A 14,157-nucleotide genomic window follows, 5' to 3' on the forward strand; every position below is an offset into this window, starting at 1 on the left:
CCAAGATGGCGGCGGGGGGGGGCATGGAGCGGCTGAGGGCGATGACGGGGCTCGGGGAGCTGCAGGAGGCCTACGGGGAGCTCTGCAGGGAGGAGGTGGGGAAAGGAGGGAGAGGGAGGGGACGGGGAGGAAGGGGAGAGGGAGACAAGGAGGGAGGAAAGGGGAGAGGGAGGGAATGAGGAGGAAAGGAGGGAGAAGGAAAGGAGAGGAAGGGGAGAGGGGAAGGAGAGAGGGAGGAAAAGGGGAAAGGGAGGGAAGGAAGGGGAGAGGGATGGGGAGGGAGGGAAAAAGGGAGGAGGGAGGAAAGGAGAGGAAGGAGAGAGGGAAGGGGAGAGGGAGGAGGGATAGGGAAGGAGGGGGAGAAGGAAGAAAGGAAATAAGGGAGGAAGGGAGAAGAGAGGGAAGGAGAGGAAGGAAATGAAGGAAAAAAGGGGGGAAGAAAGGAGAGGGAGGGAAGGAGAGAGGGAAAAGAAGGAGGGGAGGAGGAAATAAGGGGGGAAGGAGAGAGGGATGAAAGGAAGGAGAGGGAGGGAATGAGGAGGAAAGGAGAGGAAGGGGAGAGGGAAAGAGAGAGGGAGGGAGGAAACAAGGGAGGAAGGGAGAGAGGAAGAGAAGGAGGGAGGGAAGAAGGAAAAAAGAGAGGGAGGGGAGGAGGAAATAAGGGAGGAAGGAGAGAGGGAAGGAGAGGAAGGTAATGAAGAGGAAAGGAGAAGAGAAGGAAGGGGAGAAGGGAAAGAGATGGAGGAAGGAGGGATAGGGAAGGAAGCAGAGAAGAAAGTAGGAAACAAGGGAGAGAGGAAGAGGAGGAAGGAGAGGAAGGAAATAAAGAAAGGAGGGAAGACGGAAAAAAGGGAGGGAGAGGGGAGGGAAAAAGGAAGAGAGGAAGGGAAGGAGAGGAGGAAAAAAGGGGGGAGAGGAAGGAGAGAGGGATGGGGAGGAAGGGATGAAAGGAAGGAGAGAGGGAGAGAAGGAAGAGGGAGGAATTGAGAGGGAGGGAATGAGGCGGAAAGGAGAAGAGAAGGAAGAAGGAAAGGAGAGGAAGGGGAGAAGGGAAAGAGAGGAAGGGAGGAAAAAGGGGAAAGGGAGGGAAGGGGAGAGGAAGGAGGAAAGGAGAAAGGAAAAGAAGGAAGGGGAGGAAAGAAATGAAAGAGAAAAAAGGGAGGGAAGGAACAAGGAAGTAGGGAGGGAAGGAGAGGGGAGGAAAAAGAGGAAGGGAAGGAAGGAGGGGGAAGGAGAGAGCAAGGGAAGGAGAAAAAAGGGAAAGAAGGAGAGAAGGTGAGAGAAAAGAGGGATAGGGAAGGAAGAAAGGAGGAAATAAGGGAGAGAGGAAGAGGAGGGAGGGAAGGAGGCAAAGGAAATAAAAGAAATAGAGGGAGGGATCAAGGAAGTAGGAAGAGAAGAAGGGAGGGAAGGAAAAAAAGGGAGAGAGGAAGGGAGGGAGGGAGAGGGGAAAGGAAGGAAGAAGGGAAAAAATGAAGGGGAGAGGGAGGGAAAGAGGAACAAGGGAGGGAAAGAGGAACAAGGGAGGGAGGGTCGCTCAGTGCAGGTGCAGCCACCAGGGCTGGGGGTGCTGGTGACAGCCCCAGGGGACCTGTGCTGGGGCTGGGGGTGAGCTCGGTTAAAAGACAGGCAATGAGGCAGTCAGCTTTGGGATTTTTACCCCACAAAATTAAAAAATAAATAAATAAAAAATCATATTGTGGGGTTAAAACGAGAGCTTAGGAGTGGGTTCACCGACACCTGAGCTCGAGGAGGCGCTAAAACCTCGCCTCTGGTGCTGAGCCCCTGCCCCTCGCCCCGCAGCAAGCCGTGCAGGAGGAGCTGGAGGCGCTGGTGGAGCAGCAGAGCGTGGTGGAGAACAAGATGGTAGCCCTACAGCGCATGGGGTCAGTGCCACGCCGCCTTCCTCTTCCTCACCAGGAGGGGACAGGGGCGTTCATCCACCCCCACGGCCCTTTCCAGGGCTGTCTGACTGCGTGCTTGGCTCCCGAAATAAAAGACTGGGGCTGGGTTTGGGGGAGGAAGCCAGCTTTTTAACAGTTTGGTGTGTTTTCTGCGCAGCCCCAACCTGCAGCTCATCGAGGGGGACGCCCAGCAGCTGGCGGGGATGATCGCCTTCACCTGCAGCCTGGCCGAGAACGTCAGCAGCAAGGTCCGGCAGCTCGACCTGGCCAAGGTGGGTGCACCACAGGGTTTGGGGCTCGGCCTCCTCAGGCTGCATGCCTGGAAAATAAACGGGGAAATGGGGAAATTGGGGTGCTGGGAACGGCCTCGGTGCTGCTGGGCGGTGGCTTCTGGGTGTTGGAGAGAATGAGAGTAAATAAAGCCTAGGATTTCCGTGTGGGGAGTAAATAACTTGGAGGATTTTCCACGTGGCAGCTGGCTGTCCAGCCTGTCCTTGTGGTTTCACGGCAAGGAAGCTGAGGTTGGTCTGTGTCAGCCCTCTGTTAGCTGTTGCCTTGCTGGGGATGGTCGTTGTCCCTCGATACCCTGGCTGTCCTCTTCTTTGCACGGGGATGGGCTCAGAGGGTTTAGGTTCCAGCTGCTCAGATCAAAACATGTCAAAATCAAATCATCATAATCACAACAGAGCGTGGCTCTGCCTCTGGGCTCTGCCGTTTCGGCTGGAGCACGGTCTGTGAGTTCAGCCTGAGCGCTGACGGACACGTGCTGCCATTTCAGACTCATTGGGCTTCCACCTTTCATTCTTTACAACCTTAAACTTCATTTATTCTGGAGATCCCGCTTCATGAGCTGCTTACTGTGCAGAGAAGCATGGCTTCGATCCGTTTCTTCCATCTTTTTCCCCTCGTGTTGCCCTCTCCATCCTTTCTTCCCGCTTCTCCTTCCCAGCAGGAGGCCCCACTGCTTTTCCCTTTCTTTCAGAACCGCCTCTACCAGGCCATCCAGCGAGCCGACGACATCCTGGACCTGAAGTTCTGCATGGACGGCGTGCAGACGGCCCTGCGGGGCGAAGATTACGAGCAGGCAGCAGCTCACATCCACCGCTACCTGTCCCTGGACAAATCCGTCATCGAGCTCAGTCGCCAGGGCAAGGAAGGTGAGGGCTGCTCCAGGGGGGTTTGGTGGGGGGGTGCCTCAGCTCAGCGGGCAAAGCAGGACATCCAAAGGTCACGTAGAGGATTAATTGAAGGAGAATCCCTAGCACGAGGTTTTAGTTGCATTTCTGATGGCAGCTGGGTGAAAAAATACGAAGGACAAAAGAAGAGAGGGAGGAATGTGATGGCTGCGGTGTGATACCAGGCAAAGCAGCTGGGCAGCAAGGAACGGGCTGGGTGAGCCCTGCAGAACCGTCCTGGTTGGTTGGGTCACGTCCCCTGCGTGAGAGCAACGTGCTGTTAGCTCTGCCCTTCTTCGAGCAGGGGGCATAATCGATGCCAACCTGAAGCTCCTGCAGGAGTCGGAGCAGCGCCTGAAGGCGATTGTCACCGAGAAGTTCGACACGGCGATGAAGCAGGGAGACCTGCCCCAGGTGGAGCGCTTCTTCAAGATCTTTCCCCTGCTGGGCTTACACGAGGAGGGGCTCAGCAAGTTCTCCGAGTACCTCTGCAAGCAGGTGAGGGTTTCTGGGGCTGCGAAACACGCAGAGACCTGGTCATCTCCTGGGGAAAGCAAAATCCAGCCTTGGCTGTGGCTTGTTCGTCTTTGAAGCCGTCGCTGGCCTTCAGCTGAGCTCTCTGCCTGTCCCTGCTGTCACACAGGTGGCCAAAAAAGCAGAGGAGAACCTGCAGCTGGTGATGGGGACAGACATGAGCGACCGTCGGGCTGCTGTCATCTTTGCAGACACCCTGACGCTCCTCTTCGAAGGTAATCTCCTCCCTCTTTGTGCAGCTGGATTGGAAGCAGTCCGTGATGGGATCCATTAATTTAAACACTTCAGTTTTAGTTCCAGGGGAGCATAAAACACCCTCTGAGCCATGGGAAGGTCACGCTGGAGGGAAGGGGACACAGACAGATGTTTTCCCAGCCAGGAGAGGGCATTAAACCAAGCAATCTGTCCTACCCACAGCGTGTGTAGGCACAAAGTGGGCTTGCAGAGGAATTTTTTGGCTTCCTCCAGGAATCGCTCTTCTTGTTCCCCGCAGGGTTTTCAGACCTGCAGCTCCCAGACAAACAAATCAGATCCCTAAAAGCTGAGCAGCTGTTGATGGCCCCAGGCTTGGCTCTTTGAGGAGGGACGTGGCAGCTTGGAAACGGAGAGGGAAAGGAGGAGGGGGAATACAAATGCTGTGTGGGAGCGTCGCCAAGGCAGTAATTGAGATCCCGTGGTGATTAACCCTCCTCCTCTGTTGTGCCCGCTGTAGTTCCAGGCTGTGGCACTGCCAAGTCACTGCCAGCCTGGCACCGTGCTGCTGTCGAAGGTCCTCAAAGCCAACGGGGCTTTCCTGGCAGGAGAGCCAGAAGAGGGGGAGAGGCACTAAGTGTTGAGGCAGAGAGTTGGTGAGAAGGAAGCAGTCTTGGAGAGAGGCTTCCTTGGAGAGGAGCTTTGTCTCCGAGCAGGTCCTGCCCTCACTAGTGCACGACGGAGAGGAGCAGAGCTTTCCTCGTGCTGCTTTTCCTAGCAGTGATGTTTTATAATTTGGTTGGTGCTGGATGTGGCTGGCAGCTGCGTGCCCCGCCAGGTTCAGCCTGGGCAGCCCCCTGCTGTGAAAGCCTCGCCCTTCCCCACCTTGCATCTTGCTGGGTGGGATGCAGCTGCCCACGTCCCATGGCAGGAGCTCTTCAGAGGTGGCTTAAACCCCAGGAGATGAGCACCACAGCCTTGCAGGAAGCAGGAGGGAAGCCAGAAGGCAGCGCATGCAGAGGGAAAGTGCTGTGGGAGAAGGGGTGGTGATGACAGAAAGCCCTTGGAGAGTGTCTGGACAGTGTGACCTGTTAATCCAGGCCTTGGCTGAGGCCCTGTACAGCTCTGCTCTGGGTCCAGGCTGAAGGAGAGCTCCTAACGAGGCTGCCTCTGGCTCCTGGGAGAGCAGAGTCCACCTGATCACTGTCTCTCCTCCCGCAGGGATCGCTCGCGTCGTGGAGACCCACCAGCCCATCGTGGAGACCTACTACGGGCCGGGGAGGCTCTACACCCTCATCAAGCACCTGCAAGGAGAGTGCGACCAGCAGGTGGAGAAGGTGGTGGAGAAGTTCGTCAAGGAGAGGGACTACCACAGGCAGGTAAGAGGGGGGTGATCCTGCCCCACGCAGCCGCCTGAGCCCCTCTGCGGGGCCCTGTCTGCCCTAGGGGGGAAGTTTGACCTCGTGTTTGGGGTGAAACCTTGCCTTACTCCATCCTTGTGATGGTTGAGGTGCTCCAGCCTGTAGCTGTCCTTTCTGTTGCAGAGGAGTCACCGTGAGCATGATAAGCAGACCCTGGGCACAGATTTATGTCCGTGAGGGTCTGTGGGGTGCTCTCAGCACACCCTGCCCCCTGCCTTGCTCCTGCTCGAGGCAGGACTGCTGTAACATCTCACAGTCACGTCCCTCGGTGCCTCTGTTGGTGTTCCCATCCCACAGCCCTCCCTGGCAGGCTCAGCTCTGTCCTGGAGGTAGTTCCCAGATGCAGTTCCCAGAGTGTCATCCTCCCTGGGCCACCGCACGAGAAGGGGCTGTTAGCTTCAGGGGCTGTTAGCAAACGCTGCGATGACTCCCATTTTGCACTTGCAGTTCCAGCAAGTTCAGAACAGCATGATGAGGAGTTCTGCGGAGAAGATTGAACCAAGGTAAAACAAAACCTCCTTCTGCTCGCAAATTTTCACTCATTTAGAGAACTCTTCCCATCTTCCCGAGGCTTTATGGTTACTGAACCTCAGCATCTGTGCGCTAGGTACCCTTCACTGCCCTTCAGTAAAGGCACCTTCCGTGGTGGTGCTTTATTTTGCTGACTCCTTATTTGAGGTCTTGGCCTTGAACGTTGCTGGAGGGCTGGGAATATCACCGTACTCAAAGCACTGAGGCTTTATTTGGCTCTTCCACCACTTGTTGATGGGCAGAGTGCAGTCCTTGGAGCCCGTGAACTGGAGCAGCTCTCCGGGCAGATAATTCATGGCGTAATTAGGAATAAATTTTTGGGTCCTTTCAATCTGTACTGCTGCTGTGGTGACGCTGTAACACCGGCATCTTGGTAATGAACTCGAGCACCCTCAGTCTCCCTTCTTTTCTATTTGTCCTGAGTATTTGCATAGCCCTTAGTAAAGCCATCTGAAGGTGCCCTCAGCCCATCCGGCACTGTGTGACTTCTGAACACGCCTTGAAAGCCAGCTTGTGTTCCTCAAACAAGGTGTCTGTGGACCTACCCCACCAGTTAGTCACTGGTAACGTGGTGATCCACTTACTCTTTGCTCTGAGTAACTGGGGATGCCTCCCAGGCTTTCTGAGCTTTTGCTTTTCCATCCACAGGACAAAGGTAACAGCTCCACATCCCGTTTGGGAGGCTGTGAGCAGTGTGTAAATGCTTTGTGCTGGCTGATGGAAAAGCTGAGCTGACAGTTTTCCTTCCGTGGTCCCCTCGGATCTGAGCGCTGTGTTCTGCCTTGTCACGTGCTTCTGCAGCTCCACAGCTCCCAGGCTGCTGAGCTTAAACTGCTTCTGCCTCATTTCCAGAAAAACACACAAATCCGGCTGGAGGGCTCTGGTCTGACCTCCTGCTCCACACAGGGCTGATTTTGAGGTTCAGTCAGGCTCACCTTCCTACAGTGATCTTATCATCATACTCTATGATGATTATCATAGACGGTAGGTCCCTTAAAAGGCAAATCCCTGAGATGGCAGCTGGCCTGTTGATCGTGAAAATAAAATGGGAAATAATCCCCAGGTGGGCTGGCGTCTCTTACTCAGGAAGATCTTCCTGGAATATGCCTGTAGGATTTTTTTTTGGTGGCTTCCCCCACATCCGAGGTCCGAGCTGTGTGCTTGGTGCTGGCAGAGTGCAGCCTGCCTTAAAGATGTGAGTCTCGTGGCTGGGCACAGAGCAGGGAATTGCTGCTGCTGCTGCAGGAACCTGCTGTAAAGCAGCTGCTGCTGGCCTGGTTTGCCACCGGGTGCCTGACAGGCGAGCTGCTGAGCCAATCCATCCTGGTGGCACTCGGCTGCTTCCCAGCACAACTTGACCCGTTTAATTCAGCGCACGGTGGTGAACTGTCAAGGCTAGGAGCAGCTCTCCACGTAAACGAGCTCCCCAAATATCCTTCCAAGCAGGGCTGGTGTTGTTTGCACGTAGCAGTTACTCTGCTGAGCTTTGCTACCTGATGGAAACGGGCAGCATTGGTCTCGGAGCAAAACAGAGAGCACTTCACGGGGTGAGTGGGCGTCCCTGCTCTCGATGTCTTGCTGCCTTGACTCTCGCTGTGCCCCCTTGCAGGGAACTCGACCCCATTTTGACAGAGGTCACCCTGATGAACGCCCGCAGCGAGCTCTACTTGAGGTTCATCAAGAGACGAATAACGGCGGACTTCGAGGTGGGAGACTCCATGGCCCCCGAGGAGGTGAAGCAAGGTAACGCCGGCAGCACCGCCGCCCGTGGGCTCTGCTCCTCGTGGAGCTGTAGCAGGTTGGGGTCAGGGCAGCGTGGCACAGCTGCAGGGGCACCCAGGGAGCACTCCGTGGAAAAGGACCACGGAGCCTGGCCTCCCCAGAGCTGTTTCTAGCAGTGAGCTTCCTGACAAAGCCCTACCGTAACCGTCCTGTGCACGGGGGCTTTTCAGACTCTGGTACATCTTAGTGAGGGAAGTTGGTTAGGTCACACAGGCTGCTACAGCTCTGCCAGGAAAAAAATATCTGGCTGCTGCACCAGGTGGCAGCACCCAGGCACTGTATGACCACAGAGGAGGGCAAGTTGAAGGGGAACTCTCTGAGAAGATCGTGACCAGCAGTTGGCATCACCAGGGCAGGAGGTGTTCCCTGGTTGATGTTCGAGTCCAATATCATCGAGTTATTCCCTCTAACAGGGAACCAGCCTTAGGAGTGACTGCAGAGCTTCCCTCTGACTGCAGCCCTTGGTCCAGCTGATGGTTTCCTCGATGTTTTGCAGAGCATCAGAAGCAGCTGGACAAGCTGCTCAACAACTGCCTGCTGAGCTGCACCATGCAGGAGCTCATCGGCTACTACATCACCATGGAGCAGTACTTCATGAGGGAGACTGTCAACAAGGTGAGGCTCAGAGGGCGTTTGCAGTAGCCTGTGCTCCGTGCCCACACCTCCAGGAGTCCCCAGGGAGGGCGATGGGCACGCAGCAGAGCTGTGGTGATTGTTGGGAAGGTCTGCCAGGGCCCCTGGCCTTGGAAAACAAGAGGTCTTTCCTGAGAGATCAGATCTGCCAGGCCTGGGGCTGCTGAACAGCAGGATAAGCGATAGCAGGTGGCACTCCACAGCTTGGTCTCGCTCCGAGAGGGCTCCTCTCTTCCCTCGCTGAGCTCAGGGCGCTGAGGCTGCTCTCTCTGCAGGCTGTGGCCATGGACAGCTACGAGAAAGGGCAGCTCACCTCCAGCATGGTGGACGACGTGTTTTACATCGTGAAGAAGTGCATCGGGCGGGCTCTGTCCAGCTCCAGCATAGACTGCCTCTGTGCCATGATCAACCACTCCACCACCGAGCTGGAGTCCGACTTCAGGTAAGGAAAAGACACCAGGTTCATCATAACCTCCCTTCTCCTCGTGTCCTGCACAAAATGTGCTGTCGGATGGCCTTCCTGTGCTCTCTGCCTTTGTCCCTCTGCTTTGTCATCTCTGGAAGGCGCTGGTAGGAAGCAGTGCTGGGCGTGCTTTCCTCCCAGCAGCAGTGCTCACCTGTAGGACAGGCAGCCACGGAAGAGAAAAAGGAACTTGATGGCACCGTGGTCACTCCCAGGCATTCTCTGGGTTGCCCGTGGGCCTGCTTGGCTGCCACTTGAACGATTGCCCAGTGGGCTTTGGGGTGAGCCTGCAGAAATTGGCCTGCTGCTGTTTCTCATCCCGGTGTGGGAGCGGAGAACTGACTGAAGCAACAGATTGCTGGCAGGATTTGAGGAAATATATTTTTTAAATTATTTTGTAACCTCAGCCTGGTATCTTTCAGACGATGATGGCAGGAGATACCTGCCATCCTTTGTCCCTCTGAAATTCCCCTTCCCTTTTCCAGGCTGCGCCTCAGCCCAGCACGGCTCTGTTGCCTCTTGCAGTGCTTGCTCTAAGCCCCGCGTGTCCCGCTTGCCCTGCAGGGAGGTTCTGTACAACAAGCTGAAGCAGGGCTTCCCGGCCACCACCTTCCAGGACTTCCAGAGAGGGGTGACCAGCGCCGTGAACATCATGCACAGCAGCCTGCAGCAGGGCAAGTTCGATACCAAGGGCATCGAGAGCACCGACGAGGCCAAGCAGTCCTTTCTGGTGGGTTTGGAAGCTGTCCTGGTAAAAGAAGAGTTGGGGTGAGGGGAAGGGCGATGGGGAAACTCACAGGAATGGGATCGGTGCAGCTGTCACAGTCAGAGAACCTGAAAACCTCTTTCAGGCACCTGCACCTTCCCCTAGATGAGAGAATTCCCTGTCCCACGCTCAGCACTCCTCCATCCTCGCTTACCAGATGGGAAATTTTCCATTAGAGCAGGGTTGTCTGCTCCCCTAGGCATGCAGGATCCTCCTCTTGCCTTCTACCAGCAGCACCAGAACTCTGTGCTCGAGCTGGCCAGAGCACAGCAGTGAGCGTTACAAATTCCCAGAGAGCTTTTGGAGGGCTGATGCTCCTGTGCTGTGCAGCACATCGTGTCCTTGCCTCTGGTGGGAGCTGCACAGGCCTTGCACTGGGGACAAGACCCTGCTGGGAGGGGATCTCTGCCTGGGTCTGCTCCCTGCTTTCAGCCAGAGCCCCTGGGAGCGCTGCAGAGGAGCTGGCTCAGCCATGAGCTGCTGTGAGCCTGCTGCACAGATTCCCTGGGCCTCCCACTGTACGAGGAGAGGAGGGAGCAGGAGGGACTGCTTTCGTTTCATTAAACCCGGTTACGGGTTTCGTGATGCAAAGCACTTGGAAGCGTCAGTTCTCCCTTTGGAATTCATCCTTCACCTGTCAGCTCGCCTCGTTCCCCCGGCTGCACAAAGCCCAGCCTTGTTCTGACAGTTCGGCTCCAGCAGGTAGAGAACAGCCTGTTCGGGGAGGAGCAGATACTCAGCTGGCAGGAGGGGTGCTGCTTCCTCCTGCCTGCACACGAACGCCTGCCCTCCTTCATCTCAATCATCACCTCCAGCTGCTCCTGAACTGTTGTTCTTCGTGACGCTGTCACAGAAAGGAGCAGAGATGTTGGGGGTACACCCCCCTCTTCCACCAGCTTGGGCTTTGCTGTCCACGATGTTGCAGAGCAGGGGACTGAACCACCTCAGCCTGCACCAGCTGCAGGCTCAGTGTGGTTGAGCTTCACGCAGCGATCTGATCACACCGCAGCACCTCTGCCCCCTCCAATATTTCCATTTCAGCCTGTAGCCATGAGCAGGGCACGGAGCAAGAGATGGGAAATTCCAGTGGTTTCTACTTGCCTTTCTTTTCCTTCCCCAGGTGACCTTAAACAACGTGGAGGTCTGCAGTGAAAACATCATGACCCTGAAGAAAACTTTGGAGGTGCGGTCTCGATTGTTTGCTGTTTTCTCTCTAATCAGACTCCCGCGGGGTGGGGTAAAATAAACTCTCTGGACTTTGCTTTGTTCAAACTCCTGCTATCTTCGCCCTCCAGCTGTAGGAAAGCAATTTTGAGCTGGCAGAGCAATCCCTGGCTGATACCTCAGTGGTGTAGCTCAGCCTGGCTGGAAATACCAGTTCCTATGTGTGGACCAAGCCGGGACTCAGTGCAATAAAACCATTTTATTGTGGTTCCCTGGTGCTGCCTCAGGTAGCCTGGGGCTTCCTTTCTTGCTGCTCTGTCCCCAGCAGCTCCTGCCTTTGCCGTGGGCTTGGTGGCTGTCCTGAATTTCAAGCCTGCTGCCAGGGCTGGGCGGTGAAGGGGCAGAGGGGAGCCCAGGGGATTCACGAGCAACCTGCCCGGGGGTCTCTTCCCGCAGAGCGACTGCGCCAAGCTGCTCAGCCAAGGCTTCGGGGGCGAACAGGCACAGGCCAAGATCGAGAGCTGCCTCTCCGACATGGCTGCTGTCTCCAACAAATTCCGGGACCTGCTGCAGGTGAGTGCAGGGCGCTGCTGCCGGCCAATTCGGGGAGAGGGGAGGCAGCCCACGCCTGGTGGCCCGCATCGAGGCCGTGTCTGGCTCCTGGCGTGCCGGCTGAGGGGTGCAGATGGAACCAAGCAATCCATTTTGAGGCACTCAAACGGATCCAGCCCATGTGCACAGCTGCACCAGCTGGCAGCCGGGTGAAAAATGCTGGAAGCAGCTGCAGAGGCAGAAGGAACGTCGTTCCCTTTGTCTTCGCTCAGCACAGAGCAGCAGTTGGTTGATTCAGCGTGTTCAGGAGCAGAAATACTGGTGGCTCCTCCGTTCTCCTTGTGGCCCAGCATGTTGTCAGCCTGTTCCGAGCCCCATGGGGCAGAGGGAAGAAGGGCTGCTGGTAGAGAAGATCACAGGAAGATTATCAGTGAACCTTCATGAGGCCTGTGGTCAGCACTGGAATCAAACAGCTCACTGATAAGGGGTAAAACTCTCCAGTCTGGCCTTAGTGCAGTATTAAAACGGTCTGCAAAGCACTCAGGAGGCTGAGCAGCAAGCTGCTGCGCTGCCTGAGTCACACGCACATGCAATTTGCCTTGGAAAAGGGCAATTGCCAGCAGGGCCTGCTCAGAAATGCCAATTTGAGTTAAAAACTCTCATCAGATGCCAGGCAGCGTTGGTACCCGAATAGCTTCGTGCTGGGTGAGCTTTCTTGACGTCGTGCTGAGCTAAATGGGGTGGCTGGCAGGAGAGGGCTTGCAGAGAGCTCTCAAGCAGTGGAGCGGAGTGAACAGCCTTGGCTGACAGCCTGCTGCTCGGGGGAGAGGCCGCGTGCTGGGGCTGCGATTAATTCGGGGCACTACCTCTGCTCGCAGCTTGTAGCCTCCTTTCAGCTTGTCCCGCCGTGCTGGGGGTGGGAGGCTGCAGCTCAGCCTCGTGCAGCCTCGGGGCCGATGTCCTTCCTTTTCTTGTCACCGTGGTGTCCTCGGAGCCACGCGGTGCTGGAAGAGCGTGGGATCTGGCTCCAGCTCCAGGATTTTGGGTTCATTTTCCTGTGGAAGTCTGCGGGTCGGTTTTCCCAGCTCGTGCTGAGGATGGAGGCAGCCTGGCCGCAGAGGTCGGGCGTCGTTGGACGTTGCCTGTGCTCAGTTCCCTCCTGTCCTCTTCTCACCCCCCTCAGGAAGGCGTCAGCGACCTGAACAACACGGCCATCAAGCCCCAGGTGAAGCCCTGGATCAACCTCTTCCTCTCCATCTCCCACAGCATCGAGGAGGTAAGGCTCAGCCCCTCCGCTTCCAGCTCCCTTCTGCGCTCTCCGTCAGCTTTCTGCTGTTCCTCAGCACGGAGAAACGGTGAAATACCCAGAACATGCTCACCAGCCCAGCCTGGAAAGGGGCAGCTGGCTTGACAGGAGCTCAAGAAGAAGCCCCGTGTTCACAGCAGGTCCCCCAAACAAACAGCCCTTCTTGTATCCCGTTGGCAGGAGGAGTTCAGCGAGTACGAAGCCAACGATCCCTGGGTCCAGCAGTTCATTGTGCACCTGGAGCAGCAGATGACAGAGTTTAAGGTGAGGAAAAAGGGTGTGGGGGGGATCCAGCAGCCTGCCAGCCTTCCACCAGGCGTCTCCCAGCTCTTCCCCTGCACTTGATTGCAGAGTTCTTGAGCCCCCCCTCGTACCTGGATCGCTTCTGCCAGCGCTGTCCGCTCGCAGAGTGTGGAAATAATATTCTTGGTGTGAGAGCTCTCCTAGAACTGTTCTTTTTTCTTTCTGCTCCTAGGCTGGCCTGTCCCCCGTGATTTACGATAACCTTACCGGCCTCATGACCAGCCTGATAGCCACCGAGCTGGAGAAAGTGCTCCTCAAATCCAGCTTCAACAGGGTAAGCAAAACGCTGCGCTGGGGAACATCTCGGCGCTGCCCAAGCTGTGCTAACAGAGCTCTCCCCGCAGCTGGGCGGCCTGCAGTTCGACAAGGAGCTGCGGTCCCTCATTGCCTATCTCACCACCGTCACCACCTGGACCATCCGCGACAAGTTCGCCCGCCTCTCCCAGATCGCCACCATCCTCAACCTGGAGCGGGTGAGCTGCGCTGACGGCGGTTTTTTGGGGGTTGCAGCAGCCCCAGCTGGGCTCCGTGTGGTGTCCTGGGCTCAGCCAGGCGTTGTCACACGTGTAGGGAGGAGAAAAACTGGGAAACTCACCCCAAAATTTGATGGGTGTTAGCCTGCGGGGGGGGTGATGGCAGGAAATCCTGCCCCTCCCGGTACGGCCCCAGCTGGAGTTTGGTTCCTGCAGCTCTCTCCCCTTTTTCCCCGCAGGTGACGGAGATCCTGGATTATTGGGGCCCCAACTCGGGCCCCCTCACCTGGCGCCTGACCCCTGCGGAGGTGCGGCGGGTGCTGGGGCTCCGCAAGGATTTCCGTGACGAGGACATCAAGCGCCTGCGCCTGTAGCTGCGCCCGGCCTCAGCACAAAGCCCTGGAGCCAGCCCCCGTCCTCTTATTTCTGTGAGGTTTTGGGGTGGTGGCTGCCCTTCTGCTCCCTTTCCTCAGAGCAAGAGGCTCTTCGGGGCACGGGACGGAGCGCCCCTGTCCTTTCGCAGGAGCAGAAAGAGGGCGGCAGAGGAAATCTCTCATGTTGAGAGCAGCTAACGCTAAATGGGCAAGTTTTTAGGGCCAGGCTGGTGCTAGCACACGGCTCTCCGTCCCTCAGGGGAGGATGCAGGAGGCTGGAGAAACCTGGGGGCTGTCAGAGCACCGCTGAGCTGCGCCCCTGCCTCCTGTGCTGCCCTGCTCCCTGCTCCCCTGGGTGTGGGGCTGCTCTCCCTGGGGGAAAGGGAAGCCTTCCTGGGGGGAGGGCACTTGGAAAACCATGAATTTTCCAAAGAAAATCCGCTGTAGGAAGCAGGGCTGGGAAAATAAACCTCGCCTGGCTGAGCAGCGAGCTTGAGATCTTTGTGTTTGTGTGCCTGGAGGGGGCTGGAGCCCTGAGCTGAGCCGGTTGCTGTTCCATCTCCCCTGCCCTGGGTCTTTGCTAG

General features: G+C 56.8%; 1 protein-coding gene across 1 annotated transcript; it reads left to right on the plus strand.

The window, feature by feature from the left end:
* The first annotated feature begins 3 nt into the window (after positions 1-3).
* Positions 4-14,028, plus strand: COG4 (component of oligomeric golgi complex 4). Its single transcript, XM_084294604.1, has 19 exons — positions 4-95; positions 1,804-1,886; positions 2,062-2,176; positions 2,887-3,061; positions 3,384-3,577; positions 3,723-3,828; positions 5,027-5,184; positions 5,674-5,729; positions 7,367-7,500; positions 8,036-8,154; positions 8,448-8,614; positions 9,200-9,365; positions 10,522-10,584; positions 11,022-11,138; positions 12,301-12,393; positions 12,604-12,687; positions 12,899-13,000; positions 13,071-13,199; positions 13,439-14,028. The coding sequence occupies exons 1-19, from the start codon at positions 6-8 to the stop codon at positions 13,571-13,573; spliced, it is 2,286 nt and encodes a 761-aa protein (XP_084150730.1). The 5' UTR covers positions 4-5; the 3' UTR covers positions 13,574-14,028.
* Positions 14,029-14,157: the final 129 nt, after the last annotated feature.

The sequence above is a fragment of the Netta rufina genome (genome assembly GCF_964035555.1).
Source record: "Netta rufina genome assembly, chromosome: 13".
Classification (NCBI taxonomy): Eukaryota; Metazoa; Chordata; class Aves; order Anseriformes; family Anatidae; genus Netta; species Netta rufina.